This window comes from Panthera uncia, chromosome F1 (genome assembly GCF_023721935.1).
Source record: "Panthera uncia isolate 11264 chromosome F1, Puncia_PCG_1.0, whole genome shotgun sequence".
Classification (NCBI taxonomy): Eukaryota; Metazoa; Chordata; class Mammalia; order Carnivora; family Felidae; genus Panthera; species Panthera uncia.
The window spans coordinates 12,349,014-12,373,481 of NC_064813.1; the positions used below are offsets into that span (position 1 = coordinate 12,349,014).

General features: G+C 42.2%; 2 protein-coding genes across 2 annotated transcripts in view; one reads left to right on the top strand and one right to left on the bottom strand.

Annotated features, from left to right (window-relative positions):
• The window catches only part of KIFAP3 (kinesin associated protein 3), a 353,458-nt gene that overhangs the window by 208,210 nt on the left and 120,780 nt on the right, over positions 1-24,468 (bottom strand). The window lies entirely within an intron of this gene.
• Positions 470-18,608, top strand: NTMT2 (N-terminal Xaa-Pro-Lys N-methyltransferase 2). The gene is made up of 4 exons (XM_049633916.1): positions 470-715; positions 10,935-11,110; positions 17,280-17,529; positions 18,324-18,608. Exons 1-4 carry the CDS (start codon positions 562-564, stop codon positions 18,593-18,595), a joined length of 852 nt encoding a protein of 283 aa, XP_049489873.1. The 5' UTR covers positions 470-561; the 3' UTR covers positions 18,596-18,608.

Genomic DNA, 24,468 nt, shown 5'->3' on the forward strand with positions numbered 1-24,468 from the left:
CCATATCCGCCTCTACAAAACGATTTGGGCAAACTTGCACTGATGAGAGGAGCCTGGGTGGCGAGGATGACTTTGAAGGGTCCTTGTAACTTGAGGATTCTGTGTTCCAGGGGGAGTGATGGAAATCAGGAAACAGGATCTCCTGCAAAATGTTCCCAGCGCTTTGAAATGGAAATTAGGCTAATTCCAATTTAGGAATCGAATTAGAGCAACCAGTCAGGGTGTTAGTGGGTTGTGCTCGTCCCTGTTTGAAGTTACAGACGGACGCTGCTTTTTCCTGGATGAAGCAGGATCCCACTCAGCCTGTTTTCATCTTTACTTAGCACCTGCTGGCTTGGAGCGGTGTCGCCCAAGCAATCAGACGGAGACATGCGCCAGGAGCTTGACCTCCTGTGTCTGCTGCCCCTCCCCCACGCCCCATGACAGCCTCTCCTGATATGGATGGACAGGGGCCGGTTTAAAATGACAGTCTCAAGTTCGTGTAGGAAGGGAAGGCTAATTCAAAGAAACGGCCAGGCAAGCTTCCTGCCTCTGTAGGAATAATTTTCATCCCCCTTCACCATGGCTCACCTGGGAGCCCATTTTGCCTTTCGATCCCGCTGGCAGAAGACCGACGACGAACTCTGTCGACATAGCATGTCCTTCATCCTTCACAGAGCCATTCGCAATGACTTCTTTCAGAGCTATCTCTACCTGCTGGAAAAAATTCCCCTGGGTAAGTGAGTCAGAGCTACTAGAGAAGGGACCAGAAAGGGGGGAACCGTGGAGAGGTCGCGCAAGAGGAGTTAGAACAAGGACTCTTTTCAGATAAAAAGAACCCATGACCAATGTCAGTGGGCTTAAATGTTTCAATGGCATTCTTTCTTGCAGGGCGCAAAGGCCGGGTGCTGCCTGGCAGGTCAGGCCTCCGCTTTGGGATTTCCACGCACCCTCAGCCACTGTGATTTGCTTCCCAGGGTGTTGGTTTGCTTACAGAAATTCAATTCCTGTGTTTTAGAGGACATTTTTAGTATCTGCAAAAATCGAGACGGGGGGCAAGTTAGGTAACACAAAGGTGAGAGTATTAATGCAGTAGTATATCAACTAAGGATCCAAAAAAAAAAAAAACTAAACCATAATAGAGCAAGGTGTGTGTGTGTGTGTGTGTGTGTGTGTGTGTGTGTGAGCCCACACTCCACACACAATCCTTTCTGGCTTCCCTGAGTCACAATAATAGAGAGCCGAAAAGGAGAAAATTTTACTTTGGTCTTTGAATTTTAAGAAAAAAACTGGGGGCAGTGGTCTGTCTCCATTTTCGTTATTTCCTGTAGCTTTCAGGGAATTAGACAATGGGCAATAAAAAGCTTATCGGGTTTGTCTCCACTACTTTTCTCAGCCTCTGTGAAAGTGGTTACTTCAAGGAACTCTTAACAGCACTGAAGAGGAAATAACTGGCGATTAAAGAGTGAAGTGTCCCCCTTTGATTTATATTTTCCCCCAATGAAAGCAGAAACAGTATGTATCAGCCCCAGTCTGTTTTCTTAAGGCTGTCTCAAAGCCTCATTGTGCCCTTGATGTAGCCAGGCTTTCCAGACGTCGTAGGAACTAATAATTCTTTGTATTGCGTTCAAGAAACTAGATACCAGCAGCCCACGAAATTTTCTTTTCATAAATCCATTCCTGAAGGGATATTTAATTCTCGACATACAAATACATTCATCTCATACTTAGACAATGTTTCTTAAAATTTTTCCGTATTTGTAAGTTTATTTGATCCTCACAGCCATATTATGGGATAGAAAGGAAAGTAGCATTATTTTTTTCCTCCCACCTGTGCACCTCCGCTCCCCCTCTCCCCCCATCTTGTTTCTTCAAGCAGGGAAAAGAAAATCAGAGATGATGAGATCTAATCTAGACAGATCTCATCTAGATACCAAAGCAAGAACCCAAGACCAGGGTTCTTTCTGGTAGATCACACCGCCCACAAGTAATTCTTGTAGGATGTGTCATGCATCTCATTTGTATCCAACTGGAGAACACTAGAGCAGTCCATTTGGAAGGTGAGGATGTTCTGGTTGCTCCACACACCAGCAGAGCATTGCTTTTCCAGAACTAATTCTTGAGTATCTTGTGTGCACCCCATCTCGATAACGGTAGCCTGGTGGCCTTAGCTATCAAGAGAAAGATATCAGGAGAAAGATATCAATTACAATTACTAGGATACTCACTAAGGGCAGATGGCTGCCAGATTTTAAAAATAATTACTAGAGGGGTGCCTGGGTGGCTCAGTCAGTTGAGTGTCCGACTTTGGCTCAGGTCATGATCTCACTGTCCGTGGGTTCGAGCCCCGCGTCGGGCTCTGTGCTGACAGCTCGGAGCCTGGAGCCTGCTTTGGATTCTGTGTCTCCCTCTCTCTCTCTGCCCCTGCCCTGCTCGTGCTCTGTCTCTCAAAAATAAATTAACATTTAAAAAAATTTAACCAAATTACTAGAGAGGAAAAGGAACACACCCCTGAAAGTAGCTGAAGGTGAATCGGAAAGGAATCTTTTCCGTATCATCTGAAAATCAGATGAAAATTGACTGGGACAAGTAGGCTATAATTTATATTTTGCCTATATCCCTTTTTTCACCCAATAGAGTCATTCTGATTTTACCTATTTTTCTCTTCTGTGAATGTGCTGATAGTCTATCAATGATTTCCAATCTCTTAGAAATTATTAATAAAAGACAAACATTTTGACAAAGTCTTCCATGCAAGCCCAAAGTTAAACAGGAAACAGTGTAAATTTTCTGCTTAGGGTTGGGGACAGGGTCTATTCTCTGCTCTATCTGCCTGGCCTCATCAGTGGCTCTAGCTCCCATGACAATAGAGACTCATTTACTTTTCCTCTTCTTTATCTATATAGTTAGCATTTACCATGGTTCTTGGCCCATAGAAAGAACTCGATCAATACCTGCTCGCAACAGATTAAGTGATCCCTTAGTAATAATCAGTTGCACATCGCTAAAGTCTTGAGTGCGACTTCTGGCACTGCTGCTGATAGAACAGTCACCAAAGTTAATGCAAATTCCTGAAGTCTCTGAACATCATTTTCCCTAAAACCACAGGGCAATCGGAAGGATTAAATGCAGTTACATATGTGAAAACAGTCAAGGCTCAATAAGGACTCGTTTTTTTTTGTTTTGTTTTGTTTTTGTTTTTGTTTTTCTTTTTCCTTCCTCAGAACCAGGCCTCTTTTAATGTCACCATGTAGGTCTTCCTTAGAATAGGCGTCACCAAAGATGTTAAGCTCAGCTCACTCTATGGGACTTCCCAAGCAGCCGCGGGTGTTAATGCTTTTTAGTCTGAACCCAAAACTAAGCCAGTAGTTCTCCCTCCCCAGCTCCACTCAGGTGTTTTAGAATTGGCTTCCCCCGCCTTTTGATGATTTCAAAACTTCACAGAAATGAAAATAAAGCCCTTAAAAAAAAAGGTTAAGGAATGGCTACTGCAGGGTATACACAGAGAGTTTGTTGTTTAGGGTAATTATGGGAAGGATGTGGCTAACCAGACTCTTTGATTCCTTCTTTCCTTCCTCCCTCCTGCTAACTGCCTGCATTGGGTAGCCAGTCCCTTACAGCACGCTCTGCAGGGACATTCAGTCATGGGGACCTTTGCTCAAATATCCTCGGCTAGCTTCAGAAATTCATAGAAAAGCAAGAGCGTGCATCCTAAAAATCTCCAGTGAAGGCTCAGCTGTGCCACTGAATACATCCCCTCTTCAGGCAGGAGTTAAGTAACCTGCTGCGGGTCACGTGGCTTTGGGTGGTGGAGCGGGGTTCGACCCGGGTGGTCTGACTCCAAATCTGCCTTTTTTGAACCTCAAAATCCTGCTGCCTCCCAATGAAAATTGTCAAAGGTGGCTGTTTGTGCACAGATAGGAAGTAAACAGGAAAACAATTATATACATCTCCAGTTTATATACCAGGGCTCAAAGGGGCTCATGCAAGGCCTGATGGAGACGTTCCTGTAAGTTAACCAGTCAGTAATTCTTCTAGCACTATCCACCGTGTATTTCCAAGTACACAGAAGTCAATGAATATTTATTAGTTATATATTGAGCAAGAGTCTAGCACTCCCAGACTTCGTTAAAGTCTTAGTCTAACTTCACCTTTAGAACAATGGTTCCACAGAGTTCAGCAGAATCGGGGTGGGGCGGGACCTGGCCATGACCCTTCGTTTCTGTGTGATATCAAGTTACTAAATCATTCTGCGTCACCCATCACTCATCTGCAAAATGATGCGCATAATCCCAGTTTTGAGTTCTCATGGTGAGGAGTAAAAGAGAAAATGTGAAGAGATGGTAAGAAAGTGTTTAGTACAATGCCTGGTGTACTGTTCCCACAAGTTCTTAGTACCCACCCTTTACTTGACTCTTTCTAGAAGAGTAAGTCTCTGAGGAGGAAATTGATAACAATGGTCACCTTTTTGCCATCACAATTAAAAGCCAGAGTTAATAAAAACACTTCCTGTAAGACACGTGGGACTGCCAAATAAAACTCAGTGTATAACCATTGGCATTTTTCAAATTGATTTCACCCCCGTGGCCGGTGTTGCTGTACAACTCCCTGAACAGTGATGCTTTGTTCAAATGTTTACTGTTCCCTTCGCAAAGCTGCAAGATTATTTTTCTCTTTAAAGAAATGGAGAACCAGATAACTCCCCTTTTTATTTAGCAGACTTTCAGATACACAGCATGAGACGGATGAGATACGGGTTTGGGATTTAAATAGACCTAGGTTTAGGGACGCCTGGGTGGCTTAGGTGGTTAAGCGTCCGACTTGGGCTCGGGTCATGATCTCGTGGTTCGGGAGTTTGAGCCCCGCGTCGTCGTGTTCTTGCTGCCTCGTGTTCTTCCATGGATAATACCATCTCTCACCTATTCAGTTAATATAAATGCTTAGCATAGGTAGGGCGTACATCCATGTGCGATCAATGATAGTTACTATTTTCTTATTACATGGGTATGCCTAATTAGGAGGATAGATATCTTACAAACTATATGAGAACTGTAACTTGTGTCACTTATGTCAGCTTTTCCCTATAGCCACTCTCCATTTTGTTGAACCTGTATGTTACTCGAAGAACAAAACGCAAGACAATATTCATTTAGTCAGCGAATAGTCAAAGGACGTCTGCTATGGGTTAAGCATAATGGTAAGTCTTGGGGTGGCACAGACAAGTAAGATATCGCCTTCTCGTGAGGAATTCAGTGTAGGGAGACCCACACTGGCGGTTTTCATGGAAAGTGGAAACAGAGTGACAGAGACCCCCACACGATGCCGCACAGGTGCAGACGAGGCATGGCGACTTGCTGAATCAGCTTCTGACCCTTCCGATGATATTCTCACCAGAAATCTGTCCCCACTATCTCGGCCTGACTTCTGGCCTTCTAAAATTTGATAGTAGGTGAGGTAGGACGCTCAAGTAGAAATAGAGAGTTGGGAAGACGTCAGCCAAGTGAGTAGGGGATGTGATGTGTGGTGGGAAAAGTGTGTTGTCCCTCCCGCCCTCCCTTTTGTTACCTCATTGGTGTTAAAGCCTGAAAAGAATTAGGAAACACCGAACTCGTCTTCAGCTGAAAAGGAAACATCCCTCTAAAACTTTTTTAGGGTAGGCAGTGCATTATTTTAGAGACAAGAAACACCAGATGGCTAAGGCATTCAGGGAGCAAATCAAACCTACAGGGCCCCTCAGGGCAATTCTGAGACTTGATAATGATAACTCTAGCATTCTGGCACACCAGACCTTTGGATTCCACCAGAAATATTGATAAAGTTCTACTCCCCAGCCCTGCTGGTGAAAAAAATGGATATGAATTCAGTTTTTTTAAGATTTCACGTACAAGTGAGATCATATGGTATTTGTCTTTCTGCGGTGATGGATTTCACTTAGCATGATACCCTCAGGGTCTATCCATGTATCCATGTTGTTTTAAATGGCAGGAATTCCTTCGTTTTTTTGGCTGAATAATATTCTATGGTACCTAGATCTTTCTCCCTCCCTCCCTCCTTTCCTTCCTTTCATTTTTATCATTAATTATTTAATAGCTAAATTGGGAAGGGCTCATCTGCAAATTTCTCTTATGGAAGGTCTTATCCTTCATAAGGGCATGTCCTAATTGGGCTTTTCTTTTTTAACTTTTCTTCTTTCTTTCTTTCTTTCTTTCTTTCTTTCATAAATAAAAGGTTAGCATGATCCAATATCCTATCACAAATCATTTCAAACTAAACGTCTAAACTTAGCCTACCCATCCTCTCAGATAAATTTTCAGTTGACAAACAGTTCTAACGTCTGGAATAAAGTCTAAACTAACTATAACCAACCATTTAGAAAAACAAAAAGGAATAGAAAGGAAATGAAAAGACAAGAAGATATTCAGCAGATGTAAGCACTTAGCTATTTACAACACTTTCCTCAGAGAGTTCACAGGATCTAGATTCTTCAGGGCAAATCAACTAGTATTCTACTTTCTTTTTTGTAACAAATAAACTATTGCAAGTTTCTTGGGAGGTCAGCCCATAAGGTAGGTCAAGAAATAAGCACCATATCATATCAAGAACGAATAGAACTATATCAAGAACTCCGTCTTAGACTACCCCAAGTTTCACAGAGATCTTGCAGTCCTACAAGAATGAGCGACAAGGTGTGTTTCTATAGTAAAAAGGCACAGGCTGATGACTGATTACCTTATCTGAGTCAACTTGCACCATTGCAGGAGCTATCAGGAGGGGAGAACCTGGGGCTGGCCATGACACCTCATATATCGTTTTAGTGAAATGCTCCTGTCAATTAGGTGAAAATGAGAACTCAAGCCCATAACCATAAAAACCTACCTATTGAGACTGACCCCTGCTGGGCTTGGCATTCACTTGTGGTCTAAACGTTGCTGGCATAATGGACCATTCTCATTTCCAGATTAAGGTTTTTAATGGACTTCACCAACTAGTTGACTTAAGGTGATGATGAGTGTGGCTGCTTTGCTGCTTTGGTTGGATCAAGGAAACTCCTGGGCTGTGGCTCGCTTGTGATCCCGGGGAGCATGGAGCTCGGGGAAGACTATGAACTGTGATTTCCTAGCCTGGTTTTCTGAGACATACTGAAGAATTTGGAGCAGTCATGCTATGGGGACAGTTATGCTTGATTTTTGTCATCCCTGTTGAATTTATTGAGCCACCTGCTGTTTACACAGCACTTTACCAAGTGCTAGAGAAGGGAGATTGGTGTAGGTGAGTGGTTCCCAATGTTCTCAACATGAAGACTCTCCTTTTAATGTTGTATTTCCCCAGTCGGTTGCTAATATGTGTATAAGATGGCAAAAAGCATCTATATATTTAATACTTTTAGAAGATATTTTAAAAACAATCAATGTGTAATAGTATATATGGGAGATATAGTATATAATATTGTTAGTCTCTAGAAATGATGTAGATCGAACTGATTCTTATATCCCTTTCAGTAAGTTCATGACCATTAAAAGATCCAAACAGTGGCTCCAAAGTCTTTGAGTTGGAAAATACTGATGTAACTCCATAGATGGAATGTATTATGATGGAATATTTTAATATAAGTGGTGTTTGTTGGATTTTTAACTTCTAAAATCACAATTTGGGACTATGTCATTGTTATTTAATCCAGAGACAAATAGTACATTAGTCCAATTTCACAATCTTGGTGTTACCTGAAGAAAAATGATTTCTAGTGAAGGTTAAATAGACTCTCTTTTCTCTCTTATTGTGTCTTTTCTTTCTACTGGCAATTATGTCTATTTTGGTTTGCTTTACATCCTGATCAGAACATATTGTACTGTTGTGTATTTTGCTTGGAGTTTCCACCTATCTTTTATTTGTGATGGTTGAGATTAAAAATATGTCTTCTTTAGAATATCACTAATGTCTCCTTGCTTCTTACCTACTCTGTCTATTGCCCGAATCCAATTCATTCTACTTCTGGATGAACTTATGTTTCTGAGGCCTATAGTTTCTGTTGTAATAACAACTTTCTAGATCTGATAAGTATCTGTCATTTGCGAATTTGTTTTCTTTGGATTCTTGGATTACTTTCATTGTCTTTTAACATGTATCTTCTCTTGATTTGAATGCTCATTGGGCTGGAATATTGCTTCAACAAACTTCTGAAGAATGAATCCATGGTAGGTAAATATTCTTTCACAGTTTGATGGGGTATTAAGTTTTAGCTTCAAAATACTTTTCCCTAAGAATATTGATGGCATTGCTTCTTTGTTTTTAAAGATTTTATTTGTAAGTAATCTCTTCACCCAACATAGGACTTGAACTCGCAATCGTGAGATCAAGAGCCACATGATCTACTGGCTGAGCCAGACAGGTGCCCCTGTTTTCTAGTGTTTCTAATGAGACTTGTGTTATAAGCCTGACTCTAGTCCTTTGAGTATAGAGTTACCAGATAAAATATAAAACTCCAAATACATTTGAATTTCAAATAATCAAAAAATAATCTTTAGTGTAAGTATGTCTCATGTGATATGCAACATTTCAAGTATATTTATACTATGAAATTGTTTGTTTAACTGAAATTAAAAGCTAATTGTGTGTCTCATATTTTTATTTGCTAAATCTGGCAACCCTTGAGGGTCAACCACCTTTTCCCCTCTAAATAACTTTAGAATCTTCTAATTCTTACTCTTTGCATTTTGAAATTTCCTAAGGATTTGTGTAAATGTGGCATTTATTTCATTATTATTATTTTTCTATATCCATGCTGCTCAGAACTTGTTCGATCCTACAATCACTTTTAGCTCTGGGAAATTTTCTTCTATTATTTCTTTGATAATTTTCTTCCTTCTGTTTCTCTGTTCTTAAAAATCCTAATTGGTTTGATGTTTGAGCCTCCTGAATTAAGTCTTTATAGCTCTTATCTTTTTACCTCTGTTTTCCACATCTGTCTTTTTGTTTCTGTCCTGACAAATTTACTCAAAGTTGTATTCCAAAGTTTTTGGTAATCAAAACTTTAATTTCTAAGAAGTCTTTATTATTCATTGAATTATCGCTTTCTTGGCATCTTTTATCATTGATTTATGGATGCACCAGTTCTCATATCTCTCCAAGGATATGTGAATTTTCTGTTTAGTTTTGGTCCAAATTCTCATCCATTTCTTGAGTTAGTTCTATTTCCTTTGGGGTCATTTCTGATTGTTTATCTCTATTTTTTCTTTCAGACTGCCACTTTAGCCCCATGTGTTTGGAAATCATTGTTCATCCACAGTTAGGAATAAAGAACAGGGTCAATGATTCTAGGTAACGGAGAATGTTTCTTCTGGTATATATGTCTTTAGTAGATCTTACTAAAGTCTCACCTGTGTGAGCAGATGTGATGCTTAGAGTCCTCTCTATGACAAAACAAGTGGTATTCCAGGATCCTATACTAACTGGTTTAGGTCTCCTTAGGCGATTAATTAAAAAAAAATTTTTTTTAAAGAGAAGATACTTCCCTGCCCAGGATTACAGTTGTGCTATCAGTTGCTTTTGGGAGGGTGCATTTGTCCTTTCACTGTTTTTTTTTATTAACTCTTATTTCCTTTTGCAACTATCTGAGGCTGCAAATTTTTTAGCTTTGTTCCATCTGCTTTTTTGTCTTCCAGACATTTGTTGAAGTCATGAATCCATCGGTGGCCCCCCCTCTCATTTTCTTCAGTTACGTGTTGAGGTTATTAAAACAATTTGGGGGGAATATGGGGAAGGAGGAAAGACAAATGCATTCAGTTTACATTCTTGAACGAGAAATTCCTTCCTTTCATTCACTCTCTACCATTTCCTCCTGAATGTCCTCTAATATGGCAACCCTTTTGTATTTTATACCTGAAGAGGTATAAAATACTATTTTATACCTGAAGAGGTATAAAATGCTATTTTATACCTGAAGAGGTGTATTTTCACCTACAAAGATCACTTAAATGCATGCAAATTTGCCTCTCAGAAGTTGGAACATGTGTTTTTCAAAAAATAAATGTGTTAAAATAATACCTCATGCAGTGTCTAAAATAACGAAGTGACGTAGTATATGAGAATGTGCCTAGCACACTGCCTGCTACAGAAGAGTTGCTCAATAAATATACATTTTAAAATAAACATAACATAAATAAATAAAATAATAAATAAAATAAATAAAATAAATAAATAAAAATAAAATAAACATTTTTTAATTATTTTATTTTCAGAAGATAGAGCTTAAGCACATTTTCTGTAATGTTGATACAAAGAGATATTTCAGTGTGAGTTGCTTAAAAAAGAGGTGAAAAATAGCTACCCCAAATGTACTTTGTGATTAGAAGTAAAGATTAACAGTTAAATCCTCATAAAACACTTGGAGCTCAAAGATAAAACTCACTGTGAAACTTGTGACATGCTGTGGTTTTTTTTTTAAGTTTATTTTGAGAGAGAGAGCACAGGAGGGGCAGAGAGAGAGGGAGAGTGAGAATCCCAAGCAGTCTCCACACTCAGCAAGGAGCCCATAGTGGGGCTTGAGCCCATGAACCATGACCTGAGATCATGACCTGAGCCAAAAATCAAGACTCGGATGCTTAACCCACTGAGCCACCCAGGCGTCCTTGTGACATTCTTTATTCTACGATAACAAATACTGCCAAACTTAAAAACATATATACAGTAATAAGCTACAGTTTCATTAAGCTATAGGGTCATTAAGTCATGAAAATGCCACTGTGCATGAGCTACCCAAAGATCAGAGGGGTTAAGAAGTTTTCTCAAGGCTACATATCGAGTAAGTCACTGAGCCAGAACTCAGACCCAGATCTTCTGACTGTGCCCTTTCCTCCACATGACAAATGGGCAGGCTTCTGAGAAACAATTCTATGTGTGATAAGATTGAACTTGTTCTGTCATATACATATTGATAAATATTAATATTTCATTTGCAGTGAAATTGTATGCTTTAACAAGTCAAATCATCAATGGGGAGATGCAGTTCTATGCCAGAGCTAAACTTTTCTATCAAGAAGTACCAGCTACAGAAGAGGGTATGATGGGAAATTTCATTGAACTGTCCATCCCAGATATCCAGGCTTCTCGGGACTTTCTTCGGAAGTTTGTTGGGGTGAGTTACGCAACTGCAGCTTGATGAGGAAGCAAAGTCCTCACAAACATTGAGCTCACATGCTTCTGTGTGGTCATTTAAGTCGTATTAAAGCCATATGGCTCAGCCAAGAGTTGAGCCCAAAAGCCTCTTTTAAAATGTTCAGAAGGGATGGGTCGCATCAAACCACTGGCTTATCCCCCTTGGCCTTTCACCACCCTATAGCCTCAGCTAATCTCTCATGCTTCAGGGGAAAGGGAACTAGCAGTGCTAATACTACGATTGGGGGATTAAGAAGACATCTCTTTTATAGTCTTCCAGATGAAACCGTTCACACCCAGATGACTGATGAGAGATCATGCCATTTGGGATCTTGGGGCGATTTACTGATTTCCTGCAATACAAATGCAATATAGTAAGGAAGTGCATGCCTATGTTTGGCTTGAAAATGAGAAGTACAGTAGAATCTCTTTATATTATTTAATACGTCGTTCAGACTTCGCCTTGAAAGCATGTGGTCTCTTTGTAGCCCCGGGGTTGGGTGAAACTGCTTCCTCACTTCCCTGTCAGATGGAGACAAGACAGTAGAGGGTAGGGACAATAATCTTCAGCTCTATAGTCATTAGGTTCTTCTATTTAATGTACAAGCAACCTTGGAATGGTTCCTTAAATGCTGTAAGCTTCAGTTTTCTCACCTGTGACTAGGGCATTAACCATCGAACCTACCTCAGAGGATAACACGAAGATCCAATGAGCCAATGTGCAAAGCAATGTGCTTGCTTTGTTGTGCATAATTATTACCCAATAAATCTAATTTATTGCTACTACTAATAATAACAGGCTTTGGGGTGCCTGGGTGGCTTAGTCAGTTAAGCGTCTGACTTCGGCTCAGGTCATGATCTCACGGTCCGTGAGTTCGAGCCCTGCATGGGGCTCTGTGCTGACGGGTCGGAGCCTGGAGACCGTTTCCGATTCTGCGTCTCCCTCTCTCTCTGCCCCTCCCCTGCTCATGCTCTGTCTCTATCTCTGTCTCTCTCTCAAAAAAAAAAAAAAAAACATTAAAAAATTTAAAAAAGTAATAACAGGCTTTCATAAAATGCATCCATTAGAGTTTCAGGAACTTCATTTAGTTGCTAGAATAGATTTAATAAAGCTGCCGACACCACAAAGCTGTTGTTGGTCCTACTGAAGACAAAGTCCTAACTGGCAACCAGGTTTCGTTCCAATTCATTTGGAAGTCATCTGTTTGAAATTTGGAGCCCATTGTATCCTGATAAGGGAAGCATTATCAATATTATAAATATCTGAGTTAGGTTTTCAAGTGCACTATCAAGAATATCCCTAGTGTTGAGGTGAGGTTCACTTCACATCCAACCTCCGTGGAGCACCAAGTGTCTGAGCAGAGAAGTTAAATCAGGATGGAGCATCCATCGGGGCCGACGTGTCTGAACATCAGCTGTGGCCACGAAGGACCATGAAGCTGGAGATGACGTCCATGAATGTTTGTAGGTCAGGATAACCCGGAGTATTTCGAAATCAGTATCACTGACTGATTTCACGGAGTGCTTTTCCTGCAATAGTCCCTCTGCTAAGCACTTTAGAAGTATCGTCTTGATTACCTTTCAAAAGGATTCTAGAAGGTAAGTACTATTATCATCCGTATTTTTTACAGTTGTAGAAACCGAGGTTTGGAGACGTTAACTAGTCGTCAAGGTTATGCAGCCGGTAAGAGACAGAGCAGGGACTGAAGTCCAGCCAGGCCTGTCTGACACCAGACTCTCTACTCTTAACCGTGACATATTTTTTCCATTTGTCTCATGAAGCAGAAAAATCCTTGGGGTGTGTGTGTGTGTGTGTGTGTGTGTACCACAGACCTCAATTCTCCTCCGGCCTGGCCGAAAGCTCTCCCTTCTGCCTGCCTCGTGGTGAGGCTGACTTTGATCCCAGTGCATTTCAGAAGCTTAGTTAGTAATCCAGCTGTCTTGTCACTCCATGTGGAGTGCCAAGCTGACCACAGGGATGCTGGGCAGACAGAGCCCATACAACGCCCATGGACCTGGGAAAGGAAACAGCCTTGTGCTCGCATATTTGTGTTGGAAAAGAGGAGCCTGCTCTTTTCAAACAAATATAAGGAGTCCTTCTTAGGAGACAAGGCTCATTGTGAAACCGTGACCTCTAACTGAGTATAAACAGTCTTTTTAAAGAAATGATATTTTTGTACTTTGACCTCAATAATCTGCTAAATTAGTATCCAGGTCAAGATACAAGGAGTTATGGAATATGAGTATCTGACATGATTTATCCTTATGTCAACTGGGAAAAGGCAGATTGTTTAATTTAAAGTTTTGCTTTCCTTTCAACACTTAGTGACACGGGACAGCGAGTTGTTTAAACTTGCTGCATTTATGTTTACTTTAGCAAATAAACAAATGATACCAAGGTGATGTCAATGGCACAGCTGATAACGGTCCTCATTTTAGCTTTCTAGTGGGGGAAAGTGGCAATTTGTAAAAAGTAATCAGTATTTGATGGTATTTATCTATTGACATTTCTCAGAGATTGGATGATTAAAAACTCTGGGTCTCACTTGTTATATTTCACGGTTTCTATACAGTGGCATTCAGCACTTCCTTTTGAGTTTTAAATCCCACAGGAATGAACTTACAATGATGTCCTTGAAAACAAAACATGTAGGCAGGATCAAAACTAAAACCAAATTCCCAAGAGTATTTTACTATTTTATATGAATCCATAAGTGTGAAGACAATACCATAAATGAGAATGAAATTAACAAAACACCTTGCTTTGAAATCACACCTTGTATATAGGTCCAGTCACATTCATGGAAGGACATCAGATTTCAATACAGGCAGCCTTGGTGTCCAGGAGGCAGGAGATGTCCCTGAGAATGGTCTTAAAATTTTTTTTTTTTTTTAATTTTTTTTTTCAACGTTTTTTATTTATTTTTGGGACAGAGAGAGACAGAGCATGAACGGGGGAGGGGCAGAGAGAGAGGGAGACACAGAATCGGAAACAGGCTCCAGGCTCCGAGCCATCAGCCCAGAGCCCGACGCGGGGCTCGAACTCACGGACCGCGAGATCGTGACCTGGCTGAAGTCGGACGCTTAACCGACTGCGCCACCCAGGCGCCCCTAAAAATTTTTTTTTTAATGTCTGTTTATTTCTGAGACAGAGACAGAGCACGAGTGGAGGAGGGGCAGAGAGAGAGGGAGACACAGAATCCGAAGCAGGCTCCAGGCTCTGAGCTGTCAGCACAGAGCCCGACGCAGGGCTCGAACTCACGGACCGTGAGATCATGACCTGAGCCGAAGTCGGACGCTTAACCGACTGAGCCACCCAGGCGCCCCGAGAATGGGCTTTAAATACCCCTTCCCATACGAGCTGCATGTGAAAGAGAGAAAGAATATGGGAGGCAGTGGCAGCCATATGCAGTGAAATATAATAAATACAACTAAGCCACAGTGGTGAGAGGTGAGCAGTACACACAATTTGGGTGAAAGGTACCTTTCTGTATTTGTAAATGACCATTGTTTCGAAAGTAATTATAGTCAAATATCGTACGTCTCCGTTGGTGAAAAATATAAATCAGAGAGTGAGAATTTTCAAGGGAATTCTATTTCAAACATTTCACCTCTCTGAGCCTCAATTTCTTGGTATAAAAAAGTAGGGAAATTAGACAGGAGTGCTTTAAGCACTCTAGGGTTTTGCTGAGATCCTTCAAGGTCCTACTGGGAGAATGACAGGAAGGGCGAGCGGGTGAGGCTCTGCCTCACTTTAACAAGAGCAGCTTCAGGTTTATTTGTTCAATGAGAAAAAGGAGGTCAGCGATTGTAATCTGACATCTCTGGCATAGGTCTCCGAGCCCTCTTTGCTTTATCCTTCTATGGTTCTAATTCTAAGGCCACTTGCTACAATAATGTGAGCAACATGATCTGTACAGACTTTAAGGCCAAGTAATGGTAAGAAAAATTTGTAGTAATCTCTGAGTATACACGTTTCTACTAAGATCATTTCGACAGCTTACAATAACGTTCCTATACTTATCCCACCCATCGTGTTTATGTTGTGGATTTACTTAAGGGATGTTTTCTTTATGGCGCTCACAGCATAAGCCTGTAGCCTAGGTCTTCTTTTTCTCTGAATGAGTTTGGTTTACATTATAATATCTGAATGAGGGAGGTGGCATCGTGTAAGTGGAAATGGCAAATACATGGTATGGGTACCACCACGTCCCCCTTCCCATACTCAAGGGAGACATCACTAGTCAATCACAGAGCTCTTTCCTGCTCAGTCTCGGTGAAGCCTTAAAATATTTTTCAGCGTAGCATCGGACAGATACTATCAAGGGAATCGGAGTTGGCGCTTGAGGGGATGGCTCTAAGGTAGAACTGCCTTTGGATTCACACAGTTCCCTGTTCAAGTTCTAGGTCTGCCATTAGCTGTGGAAACCCAAGATTCCTCAGCTTCAAACTGGGGGGTAATCATTATCTTGTGGAGTTGTTTTGATGTTAGTTATTACAGATGCAAAGAGCTTCTATATATAAGCACATGATAAATCATGCTTATTATGATTCCATTTAAAAAGAAGCCAAAATGTCTTCACTTTTTGTTCTTCACTGTGCCTTTATTGCTGTACAGAAGGCCCTTTGAGTGGACTAGCAAGCGGCATTTCTGATGTTTCCTTCTGCTCAAATCTTTTCTTAAATCCTTAGTTCCTGAGAAAACAAGAGTAGGCTTTCTCCTTAAGATCTTGATTGGCAAGATCTTATTATTATAATTTCTAGCACAAAATCTATTTAGCAGTCATCCCAATTATGGACAAATAATTTAGACCAGATAATATAGAGAGGCCAAATAATATATATCTCAGAGTTTCAGCTGGCCATATATATATATATATATATATATATATATATGCATATGTGCAGCTGGCCATATATATATGCATATGTGCATATGAATATACTACTTTACAGAAGCAAGTTTGAGAAAGTTTTCATTGGCTGATTTCCTCCTCCACCATCTATCCATCCTTCACATCCGGTTAATTTAGTGTACAGACCTACTTTATTTTTATTACTTTTTTAAAGTTGATTTTTTATTTTTCTATCTTGAGAAAGAGGGGGGTGGTTAGAGAGAAAGGGAGAGAGAGAATCCCAAGCAGGCTCTGCACCATCAGCACAGAACCCCACACAGGGCTCGATCTCATGAACCATGAGATCATGACCTGAGCCAAGATAAAAAGTTGGACGCTCAACTGACTGAGCCACCCAGGGTCCCCGAGACCTACTTTATAAAAACAATTTTAGGGGGTTTTGTGCACAGTACATCATACAGTTTCTCTTACAAAGGCAGGAAACAATTTCTAGCATTAAAAGAGATAAGGAGACTTTGCCACAAACACCTTCTATCCATGTGAATGTGCTGTGTGCCATCGGGGTGGGTTTGAAGTAAAATTCTGTCTGTAAGGTTTTCTGCCTTCGCTTCATTTCACCTCACCTCTCCTCTCTCCCTTCCCTTCCCTTCCCTTCCCTTCCCTCCCCTCCCCTCCCCTCCCCTTCCCTTCCCTTCCCTCCCCTCCCCTCCCCTCCCCTTCCCTCCCCTCCCCTTCCCTTCCCTTCCCTCCCCTTCCCTTCCTTCCCCTTTCCTCCCCTCCCTTCCTCTCTCCCCTCTCCTCCCTGTCCTTTCCCCTTTTCTTTCTTTCCTCTTTCTTTCTTTCTTTCTTTCTCTCTTTCACAAAACAATAAGCTACCATGCACGTCCATTTAGCTGTGGGCTTGACCCAAATTTACAGTTAATAACATTCTACTTTATAGGGCTTTCTGTGACCCATTTCTTAGAGGAAATTACTGAGTTTTTAGACCTAAAACATTATTTTCTAAAATCTTACTTTGTAATTCTTTTCAAGACCTCTATTTGGATAAAACAAAGAAAGTAAAAACTAGCAGTGTTGGCTATTTCTTGAAAGAGGCCATTGGATGTTCTATAACTTGTTCGTGGTAGTCGGTACGTGCCTGGATGCATTGAATGGTACACTTAAAATGGTACATTTTATTACATGAAAATTGACCTAAATAAAGTTGGTTCAAAGAGGTAACCGGAGTATCCTAACCGGAGACTCAGGGTACGTGTCTGTACTCGAAGCATCCCACAAGGTACCTTTCTGCAGGGCCCCGGGAGAGCTGGGACAGACTGTGCCTTGGATTGTGGCTCTGGAATAGGAAGGGTCAGCAAGCATGTCTTGTTGCCGGTTTTCAAAAGCGTGGAACTGGTGGACATGATGGAATCGTTCCTCGTCGAAGCCCAGAACTACCTGCAGGTCAACGGGGACAAGGTAGAAAGCTACCACTGCTACAGCCTGCAGGAATTTGCACCCCCACTGGGGAGATATGATGTCATCTGGATTCAGTGGGTCTCTGGTCAGTCCTGCATGGCATGGCGTCTGCCTTTGTCCCCTTCCGAGAGAGAGAGAGAGAGAGAGAGAGAGAGAAGACAATACTTGGGGCTAATTTGAGGATTTGCGGAGAGGGAGCAAGGACGTTCGGGGAGATGTAGTTGTAGTTGTGCTAAGGATAGTTAGGCAGCCTTAGGTGTCATGGAAACTCCCCCCGCAGCTCTGGTCCTCCCACCGTCTCCCCTAACATCCTCTGTCACGAGCCTGAAAATTCCCGTCCTTGGAGATGGAGTGCCTTTGGACCAACCTAACCCTGCAAAGAAAACCAAATACTTGAAAAGCTTGAAAAAGTGGGGTCAAAAAGAGTTTATCCCCATGTAGGGGCAAAACCTGACTTCCTTAGATTTAAATTCCCAGGAATCGAGACAGCAGTGAGTTAGATATTGGTCTCAGTGTGTGTGTCTAGGGGACAGACACACAGACAGACAGAGCAGTAATGACAAAGTTGGGTTGTCTGGGGACGATGGCGGGATTCATGGGAAAGGCAATAGTTTATTTCGTGCCTATGAGGTAGATAGAACAGGTGGCATAATATCTAGTTTATAGATGGGACACTGAGCCTCCTCAGAGAGGATACCTATCCTCCTGTGAAGCCTCCCACAACCAGAACAATTCAGGCTATTAAATAATTCATGAATGAGTGAACCAATGGTCTCCTGATTCTTAGCCTTGTGATCTTTCCTACCTTCCTACTCCCCTCCCTCCCCACCCCCCACCATATTCCATCCTGTTTCCCCATCTACTTGGCCTCACCTGTAGGGTACCTGACCGACAAAGACCTTCTTGTATTTCTTTCCCGGTGCCGAGCTGGCCTGAAGGAAAACGGTGTCATCATACTGAAGGACAACGTGGCTCGGGAGGGCTGTATCTTCGATCTCTCGGACAGCAGTGTGACTCGGGACATGGACATCCTCCGGAGCCTCATTAGGAAGAGCGGGCTGGTGGTGCTGGGCCAGAAGAAGCAGGATGGCTTTCCAGAACAGTGCATCCCGGTGTGGATGTTCGCACTGCACAGTGATGGACAGTCCTGACCAGCAGGTGGGAATGGGGCTGGACTGCACAGGGGTGCTTTGGGACAGAAGTACGCTCCTCATAATTCACGGCGGGGGGTGGGGGGGGGGCGGGATGGAGAGAAGGGATCCAATGCATGTCTGGAAATGCTCAATGTAGTATGTACAAGTTTCCACTAATTTTATAAGTATGTGCACACATTTGGTGGATTTCCCGGCAGATAAATGGAGTGAAACATCAGGAAAACTGCTTTAAGAGACTGCCGTATACACCCAAACTGTACATCGTACACAAAACTGCCCTGGTCCCTGAAGATTTGCATTATGGAGTATTCCGGGATGGATGCGGTAAAGTCTAGGCCCCCCTTGCTCTGCCCTCATGTTAGATGCATTCTATTCCCTTCCTCTCCGGGACGACTATTTCTCCTAGAAGTAAAAGCTCCCCCTAATTAAGAAAGGCACGGGTCAAAATAATCTTATGAAAACAAACCCATTGCTTAATCTTGTCTTTAGCTTTTCTCTTCACAGAAAAGGTATATATGGTTTCGCTTTCTATTTGGGGTCAGTTTCACCACCCAGTGATGTAATATGGGTGTAATTTGATAAAAGCCTGCATTTCAGTGATGAGGAAGTGTCTCATTTCAGGAGAAAATGTTGTACCATTGAAATTTCAGCTGTGAACAGATAAGTAAATGTCATTGATAATCTAATTTTAGCCACTGGCCCCCGACACCGCTTGCCTCATTGCGTCTGGCCCCGTTGCTTTCATTGATGTGAATGTACGTTGGGAAGAGAAGGGAAATGATAAACCTGAAAACTGAACTAATGGGATTAATTTAAGGCATTGGTTTAATTAAAAATAATCTAACACCATTCAAGCACAGCATTTCATTTTTATTAGCAGAATGTTTAAATGTCACTGTTCCTATGTTCGAAGCATTCCAATATCTTCATGTTGAGGCATATATTTGTATATTGACATATATTGTGTTTTGAGACAGAGTCTTGTGCGAAATGCAACACATCAGTTTAATTAAAGAAGGTCTACCGCATGGATATGCTATAACCATAAAAATCATGTTTGTAAGTCAGAGTCTAACTTAGGAGGAAAACAATCATTATGAAGCATTTGCTACCTCATTATAGGATTACCTTGGTGGTTTCATTTATGTCCTGGGAAGTGATTTACTTTGCTTCTGGAACCTTCTAACTGTTGTTACTCACCATGCTAGGGTAACACGACAGAATGTCAGTAGAGCCACTGGAGAACAAGCCTAAGACCAGAACTAAATCAAATGGTGAACCATTGCCAACCAGACCGCATATGGCTAAACACGGGCATTCACGTTTTAATCCTCTGTGCCTTGGGACAAATTAGCCAAATCATCTTTTTAGGCCCGTTCCAGAAATTTTCTGTTTCTTTTACACCAGCACCCTTAATTCTCTTATCTCTTGGCTTTCTGCTTTGCCAGTATTCAAATGGTAGTTGACAAGTTATCAATATTCTCTGCCCCTGGGTTCTTGAGCTTGGGAGGAAATAACATGGAAATAATGTGGATGTGGAAATTTGCTCTTTAACTCAGATGAGTCTTGAAGATTGACCAGCAGTCCCTTTCTCTTCCTAAGTCAAGTCACTTTCCAATTCTTTTCAGACAGTTTTTCTTAATGTGTATTTATTTTTGAGAGAGAGAGAGAGGGAGAGAGACACAGAGCATGAATCAGGGAGGGGAAGAAAGAGAGGGAGACACAGAATCCGAAGCAGGCTTCAGGCTCTGAGCTTTCAGCACAGAGCCTGACACAGGGCTCGAACTCACCAACCACGAGATCAGGACCTGAGCCGAAGTCAGATGCTCAACCGACTGAGCCTCCCAGGCACCCCTTTTTCAGACAGTTTTCAGATCTTTACTGATTTACACAATTTCTCAACTCCATAACTACCCTTAATTTAATTGACAAAGTAGAAGTTGGGGTGTAAATTGCATCAATATCCACCCCCCCCCCCCCCCCCCCCCCCCGCAAATAACAAGTACAAGGTAAAGGGAAGGGTGGTCGGAGAGGAGAGATCATTGGAGCCAGACTACACTGCCTAATGGGTTGTGTTAAGGTTTGGACATGTTATTTAAACAACAAGAGAACGTTCTGGAGGGTTTAAGTAAGGGATTGATTTTCCTAGTCCTGGGAGTAGAGGTGTAGATCATGTAGAAGGAAGCTATTTAGAGTGCCAGCCATCTTTAATCTAACGCAACAAGCCAAACTCACTGTTGATGTTCATCGACATATCTGTGTTGTGGTGCAAGTACAGTCTCTGTTAGTCCCCTAATTCTGTCCCTAGTCCAACCGCCTCAGAATCACACGGGAAGATTTTATAAAACAGAGATTGACAGGCTCCGTTCCCATGAGGATCCAGTTCGAAAAAGTGGGCTCAGATTATCTGTATTTCTATAAGCTCTTAAAGTGATTCTGATCATTAGTTTTGTTTGAGAATACTGACGGGAAAAGGGGTGTGGAGCTGAGCTGTTCAGAGCCACAGGAAGATTAGGTAGAGAAGGCGGGCGTAGGGGCCAGTTTCAGGGGAGTAGCTACAGAGCGAAATCCATTCTCTGCACTGATGCCAGTCTTTCTGAAATATAAACCTGACCGTGTCATGTGTAAGCTTTCGGTGACTCCCCGTCACTGATAGCATGAATCCTCACCTCCTTAGAATGACATATAAAGCCTTTTGTGATCTAGCCCTGCCTTCCCTCCGCAGCCTCAGATTTGCCACATCGCCTGCACCTGTACTTAACTACTTGCGTTCCCTAAAGTTGGTATGATTCGTAGCTCACAGCATTTATAGATATTACCTCCTTAGTACAGAACATCTCTCATTCTTTTTCATCTGGCACAGACTGCTTAGACGTTGCTGAGTCTAGGAGAGCTTCCCTCGGCCCCTAGGTGCTGGGTTAGGTGCCCTCATTCCGTGCTACCCTCACACTCCCTGCTTAACATATCACAGCTCTAATCATGTGGCATTCTAATCAAGTCTCCTTGCTATTTTCTCTGTTAAATTCTGAGCCCTTTAATGGAGCATTCATGGTTAGAGTCTCAGTCACAGGCATAAGCCCTAGTACAGCTGAAACCCAAGTTTTTGTTGAACTTATAAAAGGTGACGTTCCGAGCAAAAAGACTCAGGGAAAGTCTACGTCTCTGGCTTCAAACGTAAATCAGAGCAAAGCAGCAGGAAAAAAACCACAAGGGTTTCTGCAGTTGTACGAGCACTGGGATGTGCAAGACTGGTCAAAACCGTGATCCAACAATGCAAGCTCACCAGGACCGGGAAACGCACAGAAACAAGAAGGCAGTGACTTCAGGGATCGAGCATCTGGGAGGAGACTGCAGCAAGAAAATTGGGTTCTGCTTAATTAGGAAATATCTTCTTTTAATAGGAGCCAACCCAAGGGCATGGCCAACCCAAAGCCCATCGTTGCATCAGGTGAGAGGGTGGATTCCGTACGAGAGAAATATTAAAATTATGGGTAGGTCGTAAGAAAGCAACGCCTAAAATCCTCACCCGTTTCCTGCTAAGCAAAAGCCCAAAGAAACAAACTGGATTGTAGATATAGTTAATCCTTCTGTGAACGTCGAAGGCGAGTAGAAAGTGCTCACCTGTGCTTCCCAGATGAATTAATTGCAAACATGCCCGCACTTCTACGTGAACCCTGGAGGACCCTTGGCTCGTAGGATGATTCACGAATGAGTGTGATCTTCACCCACCTCCTCTTCCAAGAACCTGAGCCACCACTGCTAAGCCCCAGCATAGGAGCACGCCGAGTCTTAAAGGGTCAGTAGTCTTATAGATGTGGGACCATCATAAAAATATAAAACAAAATGCATAAGGTCATCCGTGTGAAAGATGATCTGCTTTGTATTATGGACACATTTTGGCCTGATCCTGTTTTTTTTTTTTTTTCTCTCTCTCTCTCTACCGTTTCCTGAAACCGGCCTGTTTTGAGTGATGTGTTAGGGAGAAGACCTGTGTCAGATATATTCGGCTGCCTGTCATGAATAATTAAATCCAGCTGTGTTATGCTTTCCTTCGTTCCAGCTGACTCTTTGATGCTCTGGTGTCCATGCCAGGAAACTACCTCTTAGGATCGTCAGAGGCCAGTGTTTTTGCAGAGGTCAATGCAAGCTAATTAAGCAAATATGTGAAAAAGGGTTTTAAAGGATCTCAATTAGCGGTGTGTGTGTATAGATGTATCGAGAGTGGGGTATGGGGAGAGACCTTTCAAATACTGGCTCGTGGAGTGAGTGACTTGGTGACAGAGAACCACGCATATGTGGCACCTTTGTAGGTTCATTACGTTGGCATGACTGACCTTTTGCTACGTGACAGGCAAACAAACATATAGCAAATGTCCAAGAAGATCATGGTGTTGTGATAGGAAAGGCGGTTACCTACATAGTAATGAGTCAGGACAAAAAGGACTATAAGAATAACACGGAAAAAGAATTAAAGTAATATAGAGACTTGAGTGACCCACTACATCTCTGGGATTTGAGGGATGCCACACGGATTCCATTCCCACCTTTTGGGAATGCCTCCTATGTGTCATCCATGGCTCTAGGGTCTCAGGATACACCAGGGAATAAAATCCAAAGTTCCCTGGCCTCGTGGAGCTTGTATTCCAGGAAGGTTAGGGATGCAGTAAATGTAAATTAGTAAATTATTATCGTTAGAAAGTGGTAAGTTTGGGGGGGGGGGGAAGGGAAAAATAGAGAAGAGTAAGGGGGCATGAGAGTCATGGAGGAAGGCTCTAATTTCAACGAGTGGCCAGCATTGGCCTCCTTGATGAGGGTGACATTTGAGCAGAGAAGTGAAGAGGGTGAGGGCAGGGGCCGTGTGGATATCTGGGGGAGGAGGGGACAACCAGTGCTGATGCCCCAAGTCTTGAGTGTGCCTGGCCTATTTGAGGACCAGCGAGGGGATCCGTGCAGCTGCAGCAGGGTGGATTAAGGAGAGAGTGCAACGGGTATGAGATTTAGGGATATGACTGTGGCAGGATCATGTAGGGGCTTGAAGATTATTGAAGATTATGGTTTTTACTCTGATCCAGAAGGAGAACCATTGCAGAGTTTTGAGCAGAGAAGTGACATGATCTGACTTGAGAAAAGATCATAGTGGATGGAAACAAAGAGGCCCGATAGATCAGGAGTTGGTAAACTATGGCTTGGGGTCCAAATTCAGCTCATTGCTTTTTTTTGGAAACAAACTTATGTTGGAACACAGCCATGCCCATTTGCGTTATAACAGCAGAGATGACTGGTTGCCCCAATGACTGTATGGCCTACAAAGCAGAAAATATTTGCTACATGGCCCTTTACAAAATCACTTTGCTGATTCCTAAATGAGAACATTGCAGTAATTCAGGAGAAAAGTAACGGTGGCTCAGGCCAGGGGGATAGCACTGAAGGTAGTGAGAAGTGTTTGGATTCTGGATATGTTTGAAATGAAAGCCAACTGGATTTGCTGAATGGTATGTGTGGGAGTGTAATAAAGACAGAAGTCAAAGATGAGTCTAAAATTTTTGATCGGAACCACCGGAAGAACATAGTTGCTATCATTTGAGGTATGGAAAGTGGGTGACAACGCAGTTTTCATGGTGAGAGATCAGGAATCAGAAGAGCTTAAACTCAACATTTCTGAGGTTTTAGATGACACCAAGAGAAGATGTTGAGAAGTGGAGTGAATGTGCAAGTCTGAAGTTCAGGAGAGAAGTCTGGGCTGGAGATGGAAAATTAGCATGGAGGTGGTAATCAGCGTTGTGATTCTGGATGAGTTTACTGAAAGAATGAGTGAAAATAGCGAAGAGAACAAAGAGTGAGCCCTAAAGTGTGTAATCATTAAGAGCTTA

What these genes read in the sequence shown, in the direction of transcription:
- NTMT2 (XM_049633916.1), top strand. Translation starts at nt 562, where the DNA reads ATGGCTCACCTGGGAGCCCATTTTGCCTTTCGATCCCGCTGGCAGAAG. An exon ending in GCTGGAAAAAATTCCCCTGG is followed by an intron (nt 716 to 10,934) that starts GTAAGTGAGTCA and finishes TTTCATTTGCAG; the next exon opens with TGAAATTGTATGCTTTAACA. An exon ending in TTCTTCGGAAGTTTGTTGGG is followed by an intron (nt 11,111 to 17,279) that starts GTGAGTTACGCA and finishes ACCTTTCTGCAG; the next exon opens with GGCCCCGGGAGAGCTGGGAC.